The sequence below is a fragment of the Hordeum vulgare genome, chromosome 2H (genome assembly GCF_904849725.1).
Source record: "Hordeum vulgare subsp. vulgare chromosome 2H, MorexV3_pseudomolecules_assembly, whole genome shotgun sequence".
NCBI classification, from domain to species: Eukaryota; Viridiplantae; Streptophyta; class Magnoliopsida; order Poales; family Poaceae; genus Hordeum; species Hordeum vulgare.
The window spans coordinates 181061407-181086377 of record NC_058519.1 but is presented as its reverse complement, the minus strand read 5'-3'; the positions used below and the strand labels follow the sequence as shown (position 1 = coordinate 181086377).

General features: G+C 39.9%; 2 protein-coding genes and 1 long non-coding RNA gene across 3 annotated transcripts; 2 read left to right on the top strand and 1 right to left on the bottom strand.

The window, feature by feature from the left end:
* Nucleotides 1–8196: 8196 nt before the first annotated feature.
* LOC123429885 lies at nt 8197–10567 on the bottom strand. Its single transcript, XR_006622775.1, has 3 exons — nt 10066–10567; nt 8643–8743; nt 8197–8392 (listed from the first exon to the last, which is right to left on the bottom strand). It is a non-coding gene; the product is annotated as an uncharacterized LOC123429885 (long non-coding RNA).
* Nucleotides 10568–15849: 5282 nt separating this feature from the next.
* LOC123425747 (putative pentatricopeptide repeat-containing protein At1g10330) lies at nt 15850–17444 on the top strand. Its single transcript, XM_045109463.1, has 2 exons — nt 15850–17093; nt 17170–17444. The coding sequence occupies exon 1, from the start codon at nt 15928–15930 to the stop codon at nt 16483–16485; it is 558 nt and encodes a 185-aa protein (XP_044965398.1). The 5' UTR covers nt 15850–15927; the 3' UTR covers nt 16486–17093; nt 17170–17444.
* Nucleotides 17445–19812: 2368 nt separating this feature from the next.
* On the top strand, nt 19813–21284 carry LOC123426063 (photosynthetic NDH subunit of subcomplex B 3, chloroplastic-like). Its single transcript, XM_045109839.1, has 5 exons — nt 19813–20130; nt 20209–20322; nt 20429–20482; nt 20625–20687; nt 20795–21284. Exons 1-5 carry the CDS (start codon nt 19813–19815, stop codon nt 20861–20863), a joined length of 618 nt encoding a protein of 205 aa, XP_044965774.1. The 3' UTR covers nt 20864–21284.
* Nucleotides 21285–24971: the final 3687 nt, after the last annotated feature.

Sequence of the window (24971 nt, the reverse complement as noted above, 5' to 3'; positions counted from 1 at the left end):
TAGTTTCTCATAGTTTGATCATTAGCCCCAACTGAAAAATCTCACTTTTCAGAAAACTAATTTTCAATCCCGACATGACTTCAAAAAGATATAACAACAACTTGATATTAAGCGCATCTCTCGGGTTATCCTCAAAATACAGGATGGTATCATCCTCATACTGTAAGATAGCAACCCCATGTGCTACCAAATCAGCTGCCGGCCCTGTAAAAAGGCCATTCTCGTGAACCTTAAGGACCATTTTAGTCAAGCAATCAGCTGCCAAGTTAAACATGAATGGGGAAAGGGGATCACCCTGTCTCACCCCTTTGGCACTTTGGAAATATTCTCCTACTTCATCATTCAGTTTCACACAGACTGTACCCGCCACCAGAATCTTCCTAATCCATTCGATCCACTCAGGATTAAAGTCTCTTTTCTTATGACACTCTAGCAAAAAATCCAACTTTACTTTATCATATGCTTTTTCAAAGTCTAGCTTAAGCACAATCCCAAAAATAATCGAGCATATGAATGATGCAGAATCTCATGGAGTGACATAGTCCCATCCATAATATATCTACCTTTAATAAAATCATTTTGGTGTCTACTAAACAAAGTATCAGCAAAAGGTTCAAGTCTGATAGTAAGTACTTTAGTAATCAGCTTATATACACATCTGAGCACACATATAGGTCTGGATTGTTGGATTCTATCAGCCCCAACCACCTTGGGGAGTAATGTGATAATACCATAATTGAGCCTATCCACATCAAGTTTATTCTCATAGAACTAGTCAAAGAGCAACATCATATCATTTTTCACCACACTCAACAGTATTGAAAGAATTCGATTGGAATATTGTCAAGACCAGGAGCTTTGTTATGCTTCATAGAGAATAAAGCATTTTTAATTTCAGTATCCGAGAAAGGTCTCAAGAGAATAAAGTTGTCTATCTCAGTCAATCTTTCCTGTTCTTTCCACATGTTACTATCTATCCCACACAAGTTTCCTGGGGCAGGGCCAAAGAGCTCTTTATAGAAATCAGTAGCATGCTTAAGAAGGTCCTTGTTCCCTTCAATAACCATATCACCACAGCTAAGAGAAAAAATAGTATTTCTCCTTCTGATACGATTCACAGTCCTGTGGAAATACTTAGTATTACTATCACCCTTAAGCAACCAGTTGTCATGAGACTTTTGTATCCATGAGACTTCCTCCTCAATTAAGAGGTTATTTAATTCGACCGAAAGGTCAACTTTCTTGCAATACAACTCAGGTGTTAGAGTATCAGTTTCTTGCAGTCTTTCTAGATATCCAAGCTCCTCTTTCAACCACTTCCTTCTTTTTCTAGACTTACCAAAATTGTTTGATCCCCAGCCTTTAAAGAAGGTTTTAAATCTTTTTAACTTGATATTCATAATGTCAATAGGATTCCTTGAACACACAGGTCTAAACCATATCTTGACCACCAGAGGTAAGAAATCAGAATTTTGCAACCAATTTAAGTCGAATTTGAAACCCCTATTTTTTGAAATAGTGGGAATATTATCATCGGTATTTAAAATCAAAGGGCAATGATCCGAGATCTCCCTCACAATCTTCCTGACAAAAGTAAAGGAATATAGACATTCCCAAGAGTTGGACATAAGCACCATGTCCAGTTTTTCTAGGGTTGGATTATGCTGGTTATTAGACCACGTATATTGACCACTACTCATATCAACTTCTCTTAAGGAGAGGGAATTGATAATGGAATTAAACATGTGTGAAGAATGACCCAGATTGGTCCTTTTATTCTTCTCGTTCGTAAACCTCAAGATATTAAAGTCTCCCCCAATAATATATGGACACGAAACATTACCACACATATTTGACAACTCAGTAAGGAATTCCACCTTATATTCTTCATGAGCAGAACCATACACCGCCATTATGCAACAACTAGATTTCATGCATTTATCACATATCTCAAGTTTCATGACATACTTGCCAGCCACACAGTTTTTGATATCAAAAAAATTATTCTTGACACCACAAATAATACCGCTAGACTTTCCTACAGTAGGTATCCAATTCCAACAGAAGTTATCCCCAGGATCAAATTTCCTCGAGAACTTAGAGGAAAAGTCGAGGAAAAGTCCTTTTTCATAGTCTCTTGAATGCGTGTAAAATCAAGTTTGAAGTCTCTAATCAAATCAGGCAAGTATGTAGCCATGCCTCTCTTCCCAATCCCCCTACAGTTCCAAAAGAGACAAATCATTTTTCTTATGTTTTGGGGATCAAGGTTTGTTGCCACGTTTACGAGGATCCATGGTCGTACCTACAACTCCACTCAATTTTTGGTTCTCGCTTCTAGTTAAAGGTTTAGAGATCACCACATTAACTTTCTTTCTCTCTCTTTTCCTAGATTTGACAATTTTGAATCCTTCCTCATCCAGGTCCCCCTCATCCCCCCAAGATGTGTTTAGAGGAGATGATTCTCGCACAACATTAGTAATTAACAGCACATTCTCTTGCTGTTTCTCATCGTTATTAATTTTATTAGCTATATTGGCTCTCGATTACTCAAGATCTCTAATAACATCAATAACAGCAAAAATATCATCAGGAATATTCACTTCCATTTGCGAAGCAGTGGAAATGATTTCCATATTCGGAAGAACATCAAAAGAATTGCGAGAAAGTGTTTAATTACCTTGCAGATTTCTCTTTTTAGCCATCTTCTCAGCCCTGACGCCCACGTGTTCCATGTTGACCCCAGCTGTCCTCTTGCTAAATCTAGTTTGCACTTCCTCTATAGCAGGAGGGGTAGGAATTACATCCATAAATTCAGTGCGCGATACGTGACTGCACATAGTAAGTTTGATCTTTTTTCTGACAAGAATTGTCATGATGCTCCAGTTCAGTTACAATAGGCTCTCCAACACAAGCATCCAGACAAGAGGAATTTTTTCTACCAATCACAGGACTCGGAAAAATTTGCATCGAGTTCACCACAATCTTATCATAAGAAATAACTTCAGGGGACAATTTTTCATTTTCCCTCAACTGATTCTTTTCTGCTTCAGCAGCCATAGCATCTATGAGTAACATGTCATCCACTTCTTCACTTTCCTTCTCTGATTGGATCTCATCACTATTTTCAGGAATCTTTCCATTTTCCTCATTTTCTTTAACAGGTTCCAAGCTCATATTCTTCATATTTTTTCCTCCAGCCGTGCCAGGGGGAGCCGAAGACTCCTCCGTAGTAGACAAAGAAGCATTTTACCCTTCTGGGCGTTTGTTCTCATTAAGTTTAGCCCTTTTTGGGGAGGTCCCCTTCTGTTTCCATTTGCACATTAACTTTTTCCTTAGGTGGATTTTTCACAAGGATCTTGTCCACAGAGAAGAAAAAAATTATAGAAATGCCCCCCAACACTCTTTCTGCTGAAGTAGGGATATCTTCAGCATCTCTACATCCCAATTTTATCCTCACAGACTCAGGTCTGTTAATGGTAGCTTTATCAATTTCCAGAGTCACCCCAACCAAAGACCCCACATAAGCAATATTTTTTTCATGTCTTTTGTCCGAAGGGATATTGCTAACATTGACCCAAGCAATGTTAAGTATACCCTTGGCACCCACAGATTCAGACCATTTCTTTAGATTTATGACAGCACCGCAATTTTTAACATTCATACTCTCAGCAAAGCAAGCCTTATCTACATCTCTAGGTGAAGGAAATCTCATCACAAACGTATTTGGACCAATGGATCTAACAAAGCATCTCGAGTTTGTGTTAATATAAGCATTGAAAAACTCTTCCAACTGCCTCCCAGAAGCGTGCCCTTCCACAACAGATATGACAATGAATCTATTCCTATATGTGGTCTAATTCAGAGTGATATGATCATGGATGTAAAAGAACCCCTTCCCACTAGCTTGGAAACCACACATTCCCAAGGAAGAACAATATTACACAGAGAGGCTAGGTGACCATGATTACCACATCTACCACAACCAACGCATGGACAATAAACAGGCAGGTGTTCAGATTCCTTGCAAGTAATGCAAACCTCAGCACCTCCCACTAGTGGGGAGGCATTCCTCTTGCCGGGTGTGGGATGACGACGCTCTTGAGCTTGGTGAGCACCTTGTTGTTGTCACAGATCTTGTTGTTGCCGACCACCCGCGGCTCCACCAGCCACGGTATTGTTGTTGTTGTTGGGGAACATTGCATGGGAAACAAAAAAAAATTCCTACGCACACGAAGACCTATCATGGCGATATCCATCTACGAGAGGAGATTAGATCTACGTACCCTTGTAGATCGCTAAGCGGGAAGCGTTAAGAAACAGAGTTGACGTAGTGGTACAGCTTCGTGATTCAAATCACCGTCGTCCCACGATCCGTTCCGATCTAGCACCGAATGGACGGCACCTCCGCGTTCAGCACACATACAGCTCGATGACGATCTCGGCCTTCTTGATCGAGCAAGAGAGACGGAGAAGTAGATGAGTTCTCCGGCAGCGTGACGTCGCTCCGGTGGTGGTGATGATCTACTCCTACACGGCTCCGCCAGAGCTCCACGGAAATCCGATCTAGAGGTAAAACTACGTGGTATAGGTTTGAGTTGAACGTGGCAAAGTTGTGTCTCAAAAGCCCTAAAACCACCAGTACATATAGGAGGAGGGGAGGGGCTAGCCTTGGGGATCAAGGGAGCCCCAAGGGCACCGACCAAAGTGGAGAGGAGAACTCCAACTCCAATTCGGTTCGGGGAAGGAGGAGTCCTCCTCTCCCTTCCCACCTCCCTCTTTCCTTTTTTTCCTTTCCTTTGGTCTTTTTCCACTTGTGGCGCCATGGCCCTATTGGGCTGGCCTCACGAGCCCACTAAGGGCTGGTGCGCCACCGTAGGGTCACTGCGCTCACTCCCGGGTGGGTGGGCCCCTCCCAGTGAATACCCGAAACCCATTCGTCACTCCTGGTACACTGCCGGAAATGCCCGAAACTTTCTGGTGACCAAATGAAACCATCCTATATATCAATATTCATTTCCGGACCATTCCGGGAACCCTCGTGACGTCCGTGATCTCATCCGGGACTCCGAACAACATTCGGTAACCACACATATAACTCAACTATACTAAAACATCATCGAACCTTAAGTGTGCAGACCCTGCGGGTTCGAGAACTATGTAGACATGACCCGAGACACTCCTCGGTCAATATCCAATAGCGGGACGTGAATGCCCATATTGGATCCTACATATTCTCCTAAGATCTTATCGGTTGAACCTTTGTGCCAAGGATTCATATAATCTCGTATGTTATTCCCTTTGTCCTTTAGTATGTTACTTGCCCAAGATTCGATCGTCGGTATCCGCATACCTATTTCAATCTCGTTACCGGCAAGTATCTTTACTCGTTCCGTAATACAAGATCCCGTGACTTACACTTAGTCACATTGTGTCACGCCCAAGATGCGACCCTATCCTCAATTTGGCACGAGGGACTCGTCAGGGATAGAAGCACATCTCGTCATGTCGCAAGAATGGATATCGTTACAAGTACATGTACTGAAAATAAGATATATATATATATGTAGAATTGGCTTACACTCGCCACAAGCTACATCAGAGTCACATCAGTACGTTACATAATCATCAAGAGTAAGAGCAGGGTCCGACTATGGACGAAAACAAACGAGAAAAGAAGAACGACGTCCATCCTTGCTATCCGAGGCTGCCGGCCTGGAACCCATCCTAGATCAATGAAGAAGAAGAAGAAGCAACTCCAAATGAACAATCAACGCGCTCGCGTCGAGTAACCTTTATTTGAAGAATAAAATAAAAGCACTTTTAAAGGAGAAAATAAAATGAGACTCTTTTTATTTTAAAATAAAACAAAAGGAGAAATAAAAGAAAAACCCAAGGGATTGCCCCCACATTTGATAAAAGGATTTGAAAAGAAGACAAACTTTTAAAAGGGGGTTAAAACTGAAATCAATCGCAGCCACAAAAATAGAATAGAGAGGAGAAAAGGGTTTTACGTCCTCGGTGCAACAGGGTTTTGAAGTGGCTCTGTTGCACCCAATCTCATCACTCCAACAAAACAACGCCACTCACAAGCCTTAACACCCAACAACACGGAGCAACAAGCAACACCGACAAAACACAGTTGACATGATGCCATGCATGATGCCATGATGCAAACTAAATGATGATGCCACAAAATAAAATAACCACACGACGGAAACGGAAATAAAGGGGAATCTTTTGGGGCGTCGGCATGGGGATGTCACACATTACTTGCAAGGCTTATTTGTGATGTTGTATTACCGAGTGGGCCCCGAGATACCTCTCCGTCACATGGAGTGACAAATCCCAGTCTTGATCCATACTAACTCAACGGACACCTTCGGAGATACCTGTAGGGCACCATTATAGTCACCCAGTTATGTTGCGACGTTTGATACACACAAGGTATTCCTTGGGTGTCAGTGAGTTATATGATCTCATGATCATAGGAATAAATACTTGACACGCAGAAAACAATAGCAACAAAATGACACGATCAAATGATACGTTTATAGTTTGGGTCTAATCCATCACATGATTCACCAAATGATGTAATCCAGTTATCAAGTGCTAACACTTGCATATGGTCAGAAAACCTTGACCATCCTTGATCAACTGGCTAGCCAACTAGAGGCTTGCTAAGGACATTGTTTTGTCTATGTATCCACAAATGTATCTATGTTTTCATTCAATACAATTATAGCATGGATAATAAACGATTATCTTGAAACAGGAAATATGATAATAACTATTTTATCATTGCCCCTAGGGCATATTTGCAACAGTTATCGCCCCACTTCTCAGATCCGCGCCCACGTCCTTGCTCCATAGCCAGTGCTTCCCACCTTGCCTTGTCGGACGACCCATGGCGTGGATCCATATTGGATGAATTTTGGCTGCCGTCATCGTTGTCGCGCATCCACACCAAGTTGCGGCCACCACCGCCACCACCACGGTCGCGACCTCCACCTCGCCCAAATCGACCACCACCACGCGCGAAACGCCCCTCCCCGCCGCCATCCCCTCAGTTGATGCGGTTGCCACCCTCTCGCCCCGTCATGGCTTGCGCTCGTGGTGGCAAGGCAGCATCTTGCGCGAAGGATCTCTGGTCTCCTCCCACCTTCCCTTCCCACCAACCGAAGGAGGAGGAAACCCTAGGAGGCGAAACCCTAGAGGTGTCCCAGAAGTGGCCGAGAAGTGAATCGAGATCTGGAATGGGAGACTGGGGGTGTATATCACAACCCTAGCCGCGTGCCCTGTAGCACCCGAGCCCTCATGGACCGTGGTCGCACCGCTCTCCTGAGGCCATGAGCCGGGCTTGGGCCCGAGAATCCCCGGGTTGAACGACCGCGGCGGTACATGGCCGCCACGTAGGGGCACATGCACGTGCCCTATGGTCACCTCCTCCCGTGCGCTGAGCGTCGCCGGTGGTGAGCGTCGCCGCCCGGAGTCGTGCGTCGTAGGGGAGAGAGAGGAAGCGTGCGTGCCAGCCATCCCTTGTTTAGTATATGCTATAGTAGATACTAGGTCATGATTGGCGCGCGTTGCAGCGCCCGTCTATTTTTCCAATAGAGTGATAGTAATTTTACAAATAAATAGAAATAGAAGAACTTCCTATTTGCAGTGAAAGAACTTCTAAACCATTTACAATAGTGTGATAATAATTTTACAAATAGATAGACATGGAAGAACTTATTTCCTATTTACAGTGAAAGAACTTCTGAACCTATGCCAATACTTATCATTTTATATTCTTCCACCATTCCTAAATATAAGTATTTTAAGAGATTCTACTAAAAACTACATACCTATATATATACGCATATTTTAGAGTATCGATTCACTTGTTTTGTTTCGTATGTAATTCGTAGTGGAATCTCTACAAAGACTTATATTTAGTGATGGAGGGAATAGATATCATCTTGTATATTTTCCGCATCATGTTGACCAACCTCTTATTTCAATTTCTACTAAGTTTTTTCTAGCATCTAATAAATTGGTTCATAAATCTACAACATAAGCATTTTATGACCATGAATGTGTCAAGAGGTGATCGTACAAGGAAAGTGAAAATAAATGGCATTCCATGAAGCTAATCACTATAATGACTAAGCTTCTCAGCAAAACACATTAAACTAGTATAAGGGTGACATCCTTACAAAGTCCTATATTCACATATTTAATAACATGTATGTTCATCGACAATACAATTAAAGAACTATTAAAGCATGGAGTATCTGACGCAGCTAAAGCAGATGGATTAATCAATGGCATGTGGAGAGCTGTAATGCTTTCAGTGGATGGATGAGGTCGTTCAACCATTGATTCATTTAGTACTCCCAATGCTTGCACCCTGTATTTGTATATGGGGAAAAATAGTGGAAGTAATACATATACAAAAATAAAACCGTAAAAGTAATATACAAAACAAAAATGTAAGTGTGACCTTTTTGTTCAGATCAATACAAATGAGATTTTTGCATGAATAACAGAGCAAGACACTACAAATACTATTTGGTGAGCCATGTGGATGCACTTGGTCATATACATTACAAAATTAACAATATAAACACTATGCAAAGATGAGCGCACATTATTCTTACCAAGGAAGAAGATACAGAATCAATGTTAGCTTTAGTTGGCTCAGTGCAAGTACACACATCACCGGTGCTTATCATCGCAGCAGCATCAGTCTCTCATCGATCTGATGAAGAAGATGACATATGTGAGGACTAAACGGTACTAAATTAAATATGCACCAAAAAGGTAATATTGTGATAAATTTGTAGAACCATTGTAGAGGTTACGAATAAGACACACGTATAGTAGAAGGATGCATTTTTCAAGAAACCCCATAAAATTTAAGAGCTATTTATTCTAAAAAATAATGCAAGGAAAACATAATTCTATAAATGAAAGGACTATACTATTTTAACAACCATTCATCTAAATACCTTAAGAATCAAGGAAATGTTTATTCGGAATACTAATGTAAGACGATAAATCGATGCCTAGAAATTCTTTATTCCAAATCATAATGCTAATAATTTGGAATATCATTATTGTAATCCAAGATGAAGCAACAAAGTAGAGTGATCATGGTTGCTACATCATTATCTGTCAATGTCAAACTCTAAATGCACATGATAGACCGGACCCCAAACCGAGTATTATCCATTACATGCGAGGTAGTTTTACCAGGTAACACTAAGTTCAGCATACTAACAAGTGGTTGCATTCAAATTTATAACATCAAAATATTTACCTATGACAATTTAATGTTCATTCAAAGAGGTGGCTAAAAAGTTCTCCACATGCTCGCTTTGACATCTTACTCTAAAAGTAGAAATGTCGAACCACAGTTACATGGATCACTTATTAGTCCATCCATATACCGAGGGATGTACATCAAGTCATGAATTAAACTAAATTTATCGAAAGAGTACACATTTAATCGCAAAAGGAGATGCTAAATATTGGTAACTTCTAATGGTTGTTTTGGTAGAAGCTAGTCATATATTTATAAATAGCCATCTAACATAAAAATTCATCGTATTTCTAAAACTTGTGGTTCTTCTTTATATCACTAACATATTCTCCTATTTGCCAAGTTGTAAAGAACAACACATGCAAAAAAGCAATAAGCTGAATTGAAAGTAAATTGTTCGACCTATCTCTCAAACAACTTCTAACATGAAGTTGCAAACTGTAACATCTGTTAATATGGACCGTATCTCCAAAATTATATGGAGCGGCCATGTACAACTCCCTTCTTTCTTTCAGGTTGTACAAAGTCATCACCCGATCAATAAAGAAATCAATGTGGGTAAGACCGATACATCTCATGCATAATTTCTTAGAAGCACGTGCATGTAGGAGTGACAAAACAAACAAAAACATCTAAAGGAGAAAAAAAGAACATGCACCTATTTCTGTAGAGAAAGAAGCGTAGATTGCAGCAAGTTAACATGATGTATCACACCACAGCCATGCTTGCGTATCGAACACCAAGAAATAATAAAATACCTTAGGCCAGTGCAGAGGCAATGGCACGGGTGCCAACGCCACGGCGAACCACTGGACACACAGTGAGCCGGCCGTTGCTCTCTTCTTAGACTCCTTCTTATCTATCAGGGGATAGTTGGTGTAGTCTGCCTAGGGTGATCAACGTCGGCATCAAGGATGGTGCGTGCTTGAACAGCTCCACAGGATCGACTGTGTGGAAGGCCTAGAAGGCTAGATGGTCCTCCGGCACAGTGGCGCTAACTAGACCATTGTCGAATGAGAAAAGGGATAGGGTTGGGAGAAGCCTCTGAAACCGTCACGGCGGAGGACCAGCGAGCCGTCGACGACGGCGGTGAAAATGCGAGCCATGTAATTGGAAAAGTGATCGAGGACAACTATTGAGATTTGATTAAGCATGTTCGTACAATGGTTATTATCACATATGAGTATGCTGAACATCACAAAGGTACATATGAATTAGAGAGCAAAAATAGTAGTGCAAGTTTCACTATTTATAACTGAATATGGACAATGTGATTTTTCAAAATATAAATGCTAATATATATATATGGACTATGCCATAACTTGAGATCCATATATAGACATTTGTTGCCCTTTAAACCCAATATGTAGTAGGGGGCAGGAATAGAGCAAGATTAAAGTGTTGACACAGTTTACAGCTGGAGAACTTCAGTTGCTAGTCAACAGGTACAGTAACCAACCCATTTGAAGCAAAAGAGATGGCATGGAAGTCATTTGAGTTAACACTGATGGAAGTAAAGTTAGAAATTTCAAATTGTATAAATTAACTAATTGCCTTGTGGCAAGGATAATTCAACATATTTAAAGGATTTACCATTTCAGAAATATATGATCGAAAAGTTTTCTCCCTGCTAGCTCATATTTTTTCTTTCTCCAAGGACAAACAGTGGGAATGGTCAGGGTAATACGTATTAGTTCATCTGCATTAACCAAGAAAACCAGTTAGGATTACAGTTTTTACCATGTAAAACTCAGGAGCGCATGGTCCACGTTGTTTGGGACATGTACAGCGTGATAGACAGGGGCATGACTTTGCTGAAGTAAACAACAATTCAATTATTTATTTATCTTCACAGAATTAATAGGAGTAGAACAAACAATAATACTATGAGGAATTTCCAAATAGTATTTAATTCGGCAACAAAATGCCAGCAGAAAATCTCGACCCTAATTCAGCCAATCCTGCAACAAAGGAAATACAAAACAAATCGAAATACACATCAAAACATGCTTCCATCTGTATCTAAACTCAGTATGGTTCACACTAACAATATTTTGTTTGATCTACACCAGGAACTAATTAATCACCATTTTCATTAATTAGTAGATGTTTCTTTTGCATAATCTATGGTGTTGAGAGTTCACCATAGAAGAGATCAACATCAAACCAGACATGTTAGGGAAAACGAAATTAAGGTGGCCGGAAGGGTGAGAGGCACGGTATCATCCGGATCAGGAGCAGGCGGATCAAGACGATGAGCTTGGTGAGGCGGAGATCGGCGGGTGGTGGCATGGCACCGTCCAACCTTTCTACCTCGCGGCGGATCGATTGGCGCCTCAAAGGCCAATTCTGGCGGCGGCGCAGCCGGGCAAGTCGCCTGTTTCCCTGGGCGTAGTAGATGGAGGAACGGCGGCATGTCAGAAGGGAAGGAGGCGCTACACAAAGGACAGAGAGAAGAGGAGAGAAGAAACCAAGGAGAGAAGAGGAGCTCTACAACAGCGATGAGGATAAGAGGCGACAGGAACATACTTTGAAAAGTGAGGGGAGCAACGAGGACGGCGGCGGCGCCGCCAATGGTTCGTCTCCCTGGTCGAGAAGGGATGGTACTGATGAGGCGGCCGCTTAGACCAATCGTCACCTGCCCATGGCAACCACGCAAAGTCCGTATGCTTCCTAATGGGTTGGTTCCTTTGGCCCAATTAACCAGAAACTAGCGATTTTTCTATCGAAGTAGCGTCCCTCAGGACAGTAGGCCCAGAAAACGTCAAACATGGCGCATAAAACAAATCTAACGGTCATAAACTATCTGATCTAGAGAATAGACAACCAGAAACTCAAATCGTTGAGAAGGCTCGCTTTAGGTTCAGTTTTACTGTCCTTAATAATGCTGCAAGTAAAAGGACATTAGATTAACTTTTACAAGAAATGCACTTCCCTTGCCTCTGCACATCTTCTTCTTTTAGGGATTTTTTATGTGCTATACGTGGATCAGCCCAGTCGGCACACTCGTGTGCAGGGGGGCTACTATTTTCCGCAATGAACAGTGTGTATCACAGGCAAATCCTCGTTTGCAAACGGGCGCCTACAGCAAACCCCATTTGCTGGTGAGCTGCGCCGACCCATGTATGTTCTATTTATTCTGTACAGTCGTTCAAAAAAAAGTTCGCAGCCGGAGTTGAACTCGCGATAATGTTCCTTCTTCTACTCCAAACATAGTCACTATGCCATCGAACAATTACTCCCTTCTATTTTTTTTGCCCCTATAGTTGTGGGAATTCTTCGGTTTTGGGAAGCTTCCAGAACCATATTCCCCAGATTTTGCTCATTTCCACGGCGGTTTTTATTTGGGTTTTATTTTTTTTTCTTTTTTTCTTTTTTAGATATGTGTTTTCTAACTGATGACTCTCCATTTTGGCATTTTTTCATTAAACAATCGATGAACCTTTTTTCAGAATTGATGAACTTTTTCGTAATTTGATGATTTTTTTTCAAATATGATGAACTATTTTTATAACTTGATGAACTTTTCTCAAATTCTACGAACTTTCTTAAAATTTTGATGAACTTTTTCAAATGTGATAATCTTGTTATCAAATTCGATGAATTTATTTTCAAGTTTGGTGAACATTATTCAAAATGGTTGAACTTTTTTCAAACGTGATGAACTTTCTTTAAAATCCTATGAATTTATTACAAATTTGATGAAGTTTTTTCAAAATTCATCACCATATTTGTTTTGAAACAGAGTAAAAAGACTTGCCTTATATATTAATAAAGGAGGAGAATTTTACAGAACAGGTTGATGGCTCCACGTCATAGCCCGTCCGACAACAAAAGGAACATCAACTACTCTCGCGGCATGATGATACTCACGTGTCTCGCTCTTGCCATGACCCAAAGCTTTGCTTTATCTTGGATAAGTTTTAGGATGAAAATGAAAAAAAGAAAACGTAAAAGAAGTTCACTGATTTCATCACAATTGTTTCATCGAATTTGAAAAGCAAATCATTAGAAAATGAAAAAAGTTCATTGATTTGAAAACAGTTCACACATTTGAAAACAAATCACCATATAAAAAAGTAAAAAAAAGAGAAAAAAGAAAACGTAAAATAGAAAATGCAAAAAGGAAAAAAGAAAAGGGATAAACAATGCAAGCTATCACATCTGCATAAGTTTCCGAGTGGTCAGCACATTGTATCGCAAAACAGGAGGTCGTTGGTTCAATAGTCCTTGCTTGTGCCATGTTATCTCTATTTTCGCTTTTGTTAGGCCCTTGTTGTAGGCCGTCCCAAGAGCACGACATCGTGGGTGCCGGAACCCCTAGATGGCGCCTTTCGGCGTTGACTAGGAGTTCTCTATAGAACCTCCTGTCTTCAGTCGTGGAGCTCCTATTGGGCATTGTAGGCCTTCATTGAAGAACTGACACCTACCGCGACCGTAGCGGGTCACGGCCCAATTAACATCGCTCCATCGCTCTCACTCCGGATTTAGTGTCGCTCTCCTAAAAAAATGTCCATCTATGCTGCTTTGCTAGTTCGGGAAAAAGACCGGCCTCCAGTTATTTGCAATTTTGAATATGTTCACATAAAAAATCATAGATTTATTAAAAATGTGTGTGGGGTTAAAAGAGTGCATGAAATTGGGAAAAAGTACACAAATAAAAATAATAATGAATTACGAACGAAGTTGATTGATTTGGAAAAGGAAAATGTTCATCAATTTTAAAAATAGTTCATTGGATTTGAAAACAAGTTCATCGGATTTGTAAAATAGTTCATCGAATTGAACAATGTTCATCAGATTTGGAAAAAAAGTCCATCAGATTTGAAAAAAAGTTCTTCGGATTTTGAAAACAAGTTCATCGGATGTGAAAAGAATCATCAAATTGAACAGAGTTCATCATATTTGGAAACAAAATCATTGAACTGAAAAAAATTCATCTGATTTGAAAAATGTTCATCAAAATGTTAAATATTTTATTGATTTTGAGAAAAAATTAATCAAATTTTAAAAAGTTCACTGGAGTTGAAAATAGTTCATCAATTTTAAAATAAATCATTGATTCCAAAAAAAGTTAATAAAACAAAAACGAAAAGATAAAAAATCAAAAAAGGAAGGTGGGGAGGGCGTTTCCTATACATATCTCTCCCTATATATATATATAATAATAAAGAAAATTCGGTTTCTGATCATCCGTCCTGAAAATTACCCCTAAAGTTCGCATAAATTACCCACTATGCCACGGGTAAGTAATAGAAAACGTTTCACAAAGCTAAAAAATTTTGGACTGGACCGGCCCATGTAAAAACCCTCCTATATTACGCTCTGCACGCTGGGGTAATATCCAGCACACAGTATAGGCCGGCCATGCACAGACACATGCTTTTAGTTCCGTTTATTTATTTATTTTCAGTTCCGTTTTATTTTTTTATTTTAACTAATTTAGAACTTTAAATAATCTTTAAAATTTTAATAAACTGAAAAATATAAATCAACATATTTAAAAAATTAAAATGTTTGTGACTTCAAAAACTGCTCGGAGATTTGTAAAAAATGCTCGCATATACAATAAAATGTTTGCAATTTTATAAAAATGTTTGTACAATAAGAATAGTCCATGATCTCAAATACAATTCCATGTATTAAAAACTATTAAGTGCATTTAACAAAATGCTTTCTAATTCAAAATATGTCCTAAAATTTTAAAAATAGCTAATGCCTGTTTTGATAGTTTTTTTATTTAAGATTTTCCATTCCATTTTTGTTTATTTATAATTTAAATAATTTAGAATTACAAAAACTTTTGCATATTAAAAAATAGGAATTTGGATTAAAATGTTGACGAAATTTTATTTTTAATTAAAAATAGGATTCAAAAAAGCGCCGGATTTTTATATTTTTTTGCAAATTCCAAAACAATGTCCATGAATTTAATAAATATATTACTGATTTATAAAAATGTTTTTTTATTCAGAAAAACTTCATGCATTTCAAAAAATGTTTGTGAATTTACAATAAAATCCTCCAACATCAAAAATCATGTTCTTCTTTTCTTGAATTGGTGGCCAATTCAAAAGAAAATATTTAAACCCGTTCGAAATATAAAAAAATATTCATGATTTTTAGTAAATGTTTGTAAATTATAAAAAATGTTCTCGATATTAAAACCGTTCTCATATTTGTAAAATTGTTCACGAAAGATCTAATGTATGTAGTTAAACATTAATGCTTCTAAGTCTTTGTGACAATATACCTGTGTGAATTTTGAAGAATTAACTGTTGGATGGATCGGATTATTATTGTATGTTTTCTAAAAAAAATCTTGAAATTCAAAATAAATCTTTGAGTTATCAAGATTTTTGACAACCATGATATATATTTTTTGAAAATGTAAAGATTGCTTCAACTTGTGAATAAATTTAAAAGAAGAAACAATTTCTTGCGTTTGTGCATAAAATTTCTAAATCAAGTGATGATATGTGAGTATTCTTTCGTAATCAACCCGCGGTCCTCCATTAAATGAAAAAAAAGTTTTGTTTTTCAAAAAAGCCCCTGTACTCCACCGGTCCACGGATGGGGTGGATCCGATAGGCGCCGAGTAGGAGGCCGGTACGTCGACGATGGCGCCGGCGCCGGCGAGCGTCGCGACGCATATGTGGACGGGCTCCCCGTACTCCTTCGCCGTCCTCGAGCGCCTCCTCCAGAAGCACTTCTCCGTCCCCCGCCGGCTCCTCCAGGTCCATGCCCTCCTCCTCACCTCCGGCGCGCTCTCCACCTCCGACGCCGCCGCCACCTTCCCCTACAACTGCCTCATCCATGCCCACCTCCGCCTGCCCGCTTCCACAATCACCCCGCTATGCGCCCCGCTCCGCCTTTTCTCGGCCATGCTCGCCGCCGGGGCATATCCCAACGGCCACACGTTCCCTTCCCTCCTCAGGTCCGCCTCCGCCTCCGGACCAGCCACCAGGTCCCTCCATGCGCAGTGCCTCCGCCACGGGCTTACGGCTGATCGCTTCGTTGCATGCTCGCTGGTGAGCTCCTATGGCCGAGCTGGCCGTCTCGGGTGTGACGCATCTAAGGTGTTTGACGAAATAGCCAGCCCGAATCTGGCCTCCTCTATTGCTATGCTTGATGTGTTGTGCCTTCGTAAGGTGTTTTGTTGTTCACATCTACGATAAACATAGCAAGAGATTACAAAGAAGTTAAACATTAGACAACTACAGTCCAAGGGTATCTGGCATTACACTTTTCATCCGAGAACTCACAAATAAAGTACGCGGAGGGGAGAGAAGCCGAAATGAACTGGACTGCAGTTTCTCAGGGTCTTTTTTCCATCACTGAATCTGTGGGGTAGCTAAGCTTAAGCCGTTTCTGAAGAAGCTCCAACGTAAAGAAGTGTGCCCTAATTTTCTTTTTCCTTCTCTTGTGTGGAGTTTATTTACGATACTTATTTCCCACCTCAGTTAAATGGGACAAGGGGAGAAAGATTCAGCTGATAATTTGGTCGCTCCATCTGATGATAGGAACGAGGTGCAGGTGGAAGCTACGTGCGTCGAATTTGTAAGATAGAGCAAAAGAATACTTGGATGCATGTTTATTCTCATCCAAAATAGAACAAAAGAAAGCAGTAAATCCAGATCGTCAATGGAAAAATCTATTTATTTTGCAGACTTTATATCTCCATAGTACACAGAAGTTCGTGATTACTGCAGTTTCTCAGGGTCTTTTTTCCATCATTGAATCTGTGGGGTAGCTAAGCTTAAGCTGTTTCTGGAGAAGCTCCAACGTAAAGAACTGTGCCCTAATTTTCTTTTTCCTTCTCTTGTGTGCAATTTATTTACGATACTTATTTCCCACCTCAGTTAAATGGGACAAGGGGAGAAAGATTCAGCTGATAATTTGGTCGCTCCATCTGATGATAGGAACGAGCTGCAGGTGGAAGGTATCGTGCGTCAAATTTGTAAGATAGAGCAAAAGAATAATTGGATGCATGTTTATTCTCATCCAAAATAGAACAGGAGAAGGCAGTAAATTGGAAATCCAGATCGTCAATGAAAAAATCTATTTATTTTGCAGACTTTATATCTCCATAGTACACAGAAGTTCGTTAGTCTAATAATAAAATATATTTTTTGTCTGTCTGACATCAATTATGGTATTCTACCTTATTAGCTGATTAACATTTTGTTTTTCCCATGTTATAGTTTTGCTCTCCTGTTATCTTGCAAACATAATGCCAGCCTTTTCTCGATCACCTTGCACCTTGCACCTTTGTATAGCTTTTCTACCAATGGGACTTGGGACCCCTTTCTATCCTACTGCATATTTAATTTCATCCATAAATCGACTTTCCCTCCTATGCTCTGAGTTCCAGTATCGATAAGAATTTGAATTCTTATTATTCTTATGTTATACCATACCAATTCGTTATGTATGGATGATGGATGAAATTCCATGGGTAGAGAGCCAGATCAAATAGACTTATGGAACGTTTCCATTGGTGTGCATCCAGCAAGATTTGACTTATGGAACGTTCCCATTGGTGTGCATCCAGCAGGATTTGAATCCGCAAATTTACCAATTATGAGTGGGGCACTTTAACTATTCAGTCATGGATGCTTAACAGGGATCATCGTACATCGTAAATAAATCATCGTACATCGTAAATAACCAATTTCCATATATAAAGACAAGTCATAGAAAAATGAAATCGAAAATATTTTGTGATGGCAAATATTCGGAGATGACTATGAAAACACCTCTCTGGACCCTCGAATTGAAAGATAAATTGAGAGGGATCAAGAATCTTAATTCTCACTCTTTGGAATGGATCCAATTTTGTTGAGTCTGACTCATAGTGATCATTTCTCTTTAGCAAAAAATAACCTTAGTTGGAGTTCAGTTTTAGTATTTGGATACATTTTCATGAATTTAATAACTCTAGGAGTGAGTAAAAATACCTAAAACTACGTGTCAATGTTTTGCAAATTTTTGTGTTTGCCGTGCATCCGAACTATTCCAGTTGAGCTAGCACGCTGGAACTTCTTTATTAAAAGGAATTTTCATCTTTTAAAATAGTACCACCTCAACTACTTGCATGTAATAACAGCAATTTAAATACCTTCAAAATCTGCACATATCCAGAAGTTGGCTCATGATTTCTAGATATATGATAAAAGAATGGATGCAGCAGAGTCTCCACGAGAGATACGGTGTTACGCCGGGACAATGCAAGACTTCGCCGATTAAAAATACCCAGGCAAGAGCCGATTGTCCACACATGTGGAAGCATGTACACGAATGATCAAGGAACCGACCTCGATGTCTACAAGAACAACATGGAAAAATTATCGGGAGGATCATGTACACGAATGATCAAGAGCCGACCTCGATATCGACAAGAACAACACGGAAAAAGTGGCGGGAGCGGCCAGCTATCGACGGGAACCAGCCAATTTGATTCGCCGGCTGCGGACGAATGTACACAAATGATCAAGGAGCCAACCCTGATGTTAATAGAGGAGGGCCGTGCAAGCCGACGAGCCTGTGGCATGGAGCATCCATAGGTGACGACGGAAAAAGGCGATGTTATCATGTGTGTCCGCGGCTGCGAGAAGACAGCTCAGGTGCGTATAACCGGTGCCTGCTACGTATGTACACATGGCAAGATAATGTTGACACAACGTCAATTCTACCGTGTTTGTATGTTTCTATTGAATAAATAGTTTAATCAAAACTTCGCCTATTTCCATGTGCAGTTACAATGCTGAAGATATGCATTGAAAATATGTATAAATGCCAGGAGTTGTCTAGATGCTCACATGAATGTCGTTTGTAGGGTTTCCTACATTTAGAGGTACATTTATACTTTTTTATGTTTTCTTACCTTTAACATGATCATACTTGGATAATTTATTAGATAAAGTGCTCAACATGTCAATCTTATCAGCAAGGAAACATGAAAAATAAGGTGATGCCTAGACAGGGACCACAAACACATCGAGCCAAATAGGAGAGGGAGATGACATTGTAAACCTTGAGGTCCGGTCCATAAGGTTTTCCAACATCGCCGCCATCATGAGCAGTTTCCTCAAACATTCATGATCGGCCTTGGAAAGCTCGACAGTTTATCACAACTATTTCATTACCTCTTAGAACAGCAAATCATGTGTTTTAGCTAACGTGTAATTAAATTTACTTTTGATATGCTAACGGCTAAGTTGCAATTTAGCTGATGTCAGCATATGGATTATTTCTAGACCAATATTCTCTTTAACAACCATAATCTCATGCAACCCACCGTAGCAAACTTGATGGATAACTGTAGTGTTATTTGTAGATATCCCTTATGATGTGTGTATATCTATGTCTCTCCTTAATAATAAAGCAAATACTGTTTCTGGTCGTCGTGACATTTTTGTAAAAAGGCCCCTCCATTTTCAGTTAATAAACCCGCAGTCATTTCTTTAGTGAGGAAAATGTTTCACTTTTATGAATAAGACCCTATGTTTTCCGAGGAGAGGAGGCATGGCGGCAGCAGACGGCGCGCTCGCCAGATCCAATCGCGCGAGGCAGCTCACGACGGACGGCGCGACGGCTGGGCGCGGGGGCTTCGGCTCGGATTTTCTGGCCGGGGGAACGGGCGGCACGGCGATGTGGTCGCCTGGGGCGCGGCGTGCGGCGGGGCGGCGGCGGCGCGAGAGCTTGAACGGCGGGGCGACACTCGGGAGGAGGGATTAGGCGGAGCATCTGGCGGTGGAGGAGATCCTCACCGACGAGCGCCGGCGCCGCCCAGGCCCCAAATCGAGCTCGAGTTCCTCGGGGTAAGCCCTCGATGGCATCCGCTACCTCCGGCCTCCGGGCGGCGAGTGTTTAATTGACTTTCTGTGCCGTGCGTGCAGCCCAAGCCGGGCACCGACGGGTCGTACCCGGTGGACAGGTCAGCGGCGGTCAACAGCGACAAGCTCCTCCGGGACATCATGGTCGAGAACAAGATCGAGCTCTACGCGACATACGTGAGCCACCCTCCCTCACTACCCTCCGCACCTTCTCTAGCTCAATTCCTATGCAGATTTTCCTCTTCCACTATCTGTTAATTAATGGTTCCTCGGGCGCGCGTAGAGGAAGCTGATGAACTGCAGCGGCGGCGGCAGTTGCGGCACCTGCACCGTCGAGGTGCACCACTCCCTCTCGTCCTCAACTAACTCGCTGCATCATTTGCAGCACTGCAACTGAAAATAGCACGCTATCTCGTCGTGCACAATGGCTCCTCTGAACAGTAACTGATGCCACCAGAGTGTGAACCTTTGTGGCGCAGATAATCGATGGGAAGGAGCTCCTGAGCCCGAGGACGGACGCCGAGAATCGTTACCTGAAGAAGGTACGCAACAGTTTGTTCTGAAATTTTGTGCTACTGTCTCCACTGTGGTTCACAAGGAGAGGAGCTGTCGGTTAACTGTGCTCTCTGCATCTCGTTGCCTTTGCCAGAAACCGGAGTCGTGGAGGCTGACCTGCCAAACGATCGTCGGAAACAAGGAGAACTCCGGCAAGGCATGATCTCACTAAGCCTCACACACCGTCTCCGGCTTTCTTGTCATGACCGCCATTGTCTTCCTAAAAAAAATTGTGGTTCGTCTTGCAGGTCGTCGTCCAACGGCTGCCTGAGTGGAAGAAATGAGCGAACAATCTTGCCTGCACATTCGATGTTCTGTACTAACAACATGTGGTCGATCCAATGCCATGTACCTCCTGCTAAGAAGTGTTGAGCGAAGACGTCTATCCTGGCAACAAGTTACTGACAATTTAAATGTGCAGTTCTTCACTCCAGGAATGAACAAAAGAAGAACGCATCTGTAACTGCTGCTGGCATCAGTTACACAAACCTGTTATTGGCATGTAATCATCATTAGCCAGGAACAAGTGGTTTATTCCAAATATGAATAATTCCTCATATTTGTTTGCCAAAATCATATGAGTTTTACATATTTTACTTATTCCAAATATGAAAGCAACTTACCATGGTTGATTCTTCATAGGGTGTTCCTGTGGGAGATGTCAAATGAGTTCAGTTTGATGAGCTATTTGAAAAACACATGGGAAACTACATGCTGCTTTTAAAGCTCAAAAGAAACCGTTAGAACATCATGTGAACTCCTGGTAGATAAAATTTACATAATTTTGTTTCTAGATGGTTTGTTGTGCTTCGCCTACTATCAGTAGCAAAGCAAGCTGCTAATTGTTGGGGACAATGAGTACTCTGTGCACGACTAAGTTGTGACTTGTGAGCACCATCCACCCAAAGGAGAGACTCTCGCTCCTACCTTTTGTTACAAAAGTGTGCTGGTCTGTTGAAGAAAGACCACCTAGATTACCAACCAATGCCACCTATAAATAACGTTTTACAGGAAATCCTCACATGGGCCGGCCAAAACATAGGGACTACCTATACTATGCTCTGCTCCTGGAAAATAAACAGCACGCCCATTTGGGCCAGCCCATTGGCGGGGGCCTTTTTTTAATTATTATTTATCTGTTCCTTTTTTATTTTTTTAATTTAAATAAATCAAAAACAACTTTCGCAATTCAAAAAAAAATATTTACATAAACTTTTGATAAAACATAAAATGTTTGCGTATTCGAAAATTATTCGGGTTTTTTTGTAAAAATGTTTGCATATTAAAATAATTTTAATTTTGGAGAAAACATTCGTGAATAAAAAAAAGTCCATCATTTTGAGAAATTTCTTTAATGCAATTAAAAAATGTTTGATAATTCAAAAATTGAATTATTCCCCAATTCACAACAAAATACTTGAAAACAGTTCGTGATATAAAATATTGTTTGGAATTTAAAAAAAATGTTTATAAATAGTAAAAAGAATCTCCATTTTAAAAATGTTCTCAAATTTGTAAAAATGTTCACGAATGATTGAATGTATGCAGTTAAACAGTAATGCTTCTGTGTCTTTCTGATTATATACCTGAGTGAATTTTGAATAATTAATTGTCAGGGTGGATCGAAATATTATAGTATACGTAAAAAACGTTTCTTGAAATTCAGAATAATTCTTTGAGTTATCAATTTTTTGACAACCATGATATTTTTAATAAAATATAAACATTGTTTCAACTTGTGAATTGTGAATAAAATTAAAAGAAAAACATTTTCTTGCATTTGTGAACAAATTTTTGAAATCATGCGATAAGATATGAACATAATGTGTTCATCGTCATTAAAGATGGAAGTTTTTTTTCTCCCGTTGCAACGCATGGGCCCTTTTGCTAATAAATATGAAACAAGTTGGTATTTACAAGCTTTGATGTGGAGTAGAAGTTATCGTGGTTCATTCTGAAGGAGGTGATCGTGGGTTCAATCGCACTCCCCGCACACCTTTTTTAGGGTTTGAAAATAAAAAATAATGGCAAGATGGGCCGATGCCAAATCAGAGGCGCCTGCACGCAACAGGCACTTCAGCGCGAAATAGGATTCGGGAACTCCTATACGGCGCTACAGGCGCCGGTTTGCCATCCTGGCGCCTGCAGCGCACCATGTTGCGCCGGCCCATCAAATAGTTCGGCGACCCTGCAGGCCCTGAAGAGATTCATTGATTTTTGAAAAAATAAAATACATCGATTTTGCAAAATAAAAGTACTTGAAAAGGGAATTTTTTTGACAAATTTTAAATTTAATAATAATCAAATTTCAAAAAAGTTTATGACATTTGACAAAGGTTCATTATCTATTATAAAAAGTTCATTGATTTTGAAAAAAGTTCATCAAATTTGAAAAAAAGGTAATAGGTTTTCAAAAAAAGTTCAACGAATTTTAAAAAAGTTCATCGTAATTTTCAAAAAATGAAAAAAAGTTCATCAAATTTGGGAAAAAGTTAGTCGGTTTTTAAAAAACAAATAACGAATTTTAAAAAAGTTCATCGAAATTTTAGAGAAAGTTCATCAAATTTTAAAAAAAATCATCAAAATTTATAAAATTTCACCGAATTAAAAAAGAGATAATTAATTTTGAAAAAAAGTTCATCAAATTTTTAAAAAGCTCATTGAATGTGAAAAAAGTTCATCAATTTTTAAAAATAGTTCATATAATTAAAAAAAATCAATTTGATAAAAAAATTCATCAAATTTCGAAAAACTTTAATTCAATATGAAAAAAGTTCATCAATTTTGACAAAATTTTGGTGAATTTAAAAAAATCATCGATTTGAAGAGAAAGTTCACGAACTATAAAAAAAATCTTTGAGCCATGAAGAAAAAAAGGAAAAGCAGAAGAAAAAAAACGAAAAACAGAAGCAAAAAAACGAAAAGTAGAAGAAAAAACGAAAAACAGAAGCAAAAAACGAAAAATAGAAGAAAAAAACGAAAACCAAAGAAACAAAAAATAAAAGAGCAAAAGAAAATTATTAATCAAATAGTGTTCAGTGGCGTGGTTGTTAGTGCGTATTAAACAGTGCTGAAGTCCAGAGTTCGATTCATGACGGCATCAAGCCCTTTTTTTATGTAGAAGGGAAAGAAAAAAAATACTGACATGGGCGGGCCCAGCGCAGGTCGGTGTAGGCGCCTCTTAGCAGAATCGCACTGTAACGGACGCCTGTGACGCCAAATAGGAATTTTGATAGGATTCACCCTTCATTCGTGGTGGGTTGCTCTTCTGATTTCTTGTTTGCCGTTGGTTAATTTTTCCAATTCCTTTTTGATAGGTCGGCCCAACTACTGAGAGACGTGTTGCTAGCGTGGGAGGAGTTCGTTTTGAAAGTTCTAATTCCGCTGTTAAGTATTGGTAGAAAGAAATGACAATGTATACTTTTCATCATGCAAAATGTAGCAGTCAAGATGATAATAAATGTATCCTTTCAAGACTGTTCATGTGAATAGCTTACTTTTTGTGACTAGCGGGTTATAATAACAAACTTACACACATGAAGCCCTTGTTTTTCATATCACCAGCAAAACATATCATATATATATATGTAACGTACCGCCACGCGGGTATGGCCAATTATTACTACCTTGTATTGTTTTTCTCAATCAGTTGGGGGGGGGGGGGGAGGCTCCCGCTCGGTCCTGTCTCTACCATTGACACCGATGGCCTTCTGAAAGACAAGGAGGAGGCGACGACAACCACCACATTCGTGTTGTTCCATCACTCAAAATTTTTGGTTTTTGACGAGGGTGCCCTCGTAAAATTGCAGGAGCTATATCGTAATTTTGTACAAATCCCCCGCCCATCGCTACCCCATGAATAGTTATGATGTGGGCTCCACATGTCATAATCGTCATCAAATGGGTCAAAGTTGCCAACCAATGTTTTTTGCAAAACAAATAGGCAAAAAAATTAATGTTTTTGACACAAAACTATTATTCTATGTTTTGTTCAACTTTAGCCTTCAAAGTCGATGATTTTTGCAATTCACTCTAGCAGATCACCTGGGCGGAGGGAGAGAATTCTAGTCGTAAAACCCTCGGTGTGCGCCGCAAGAGATTGAAGATCGCATGCGCATCGCCTGTCCATTCACAAACCCTAGGAAAATATTTTGAGGGAAACATATAAGTTAGGCTGATCAAGTAACTTAGCTTGTAACATAACACATCTCAAGGTAAGTTTTTTATATGGCTAATTAGTGATGAGAGAGGTGTTTGTCGTAATATAATAT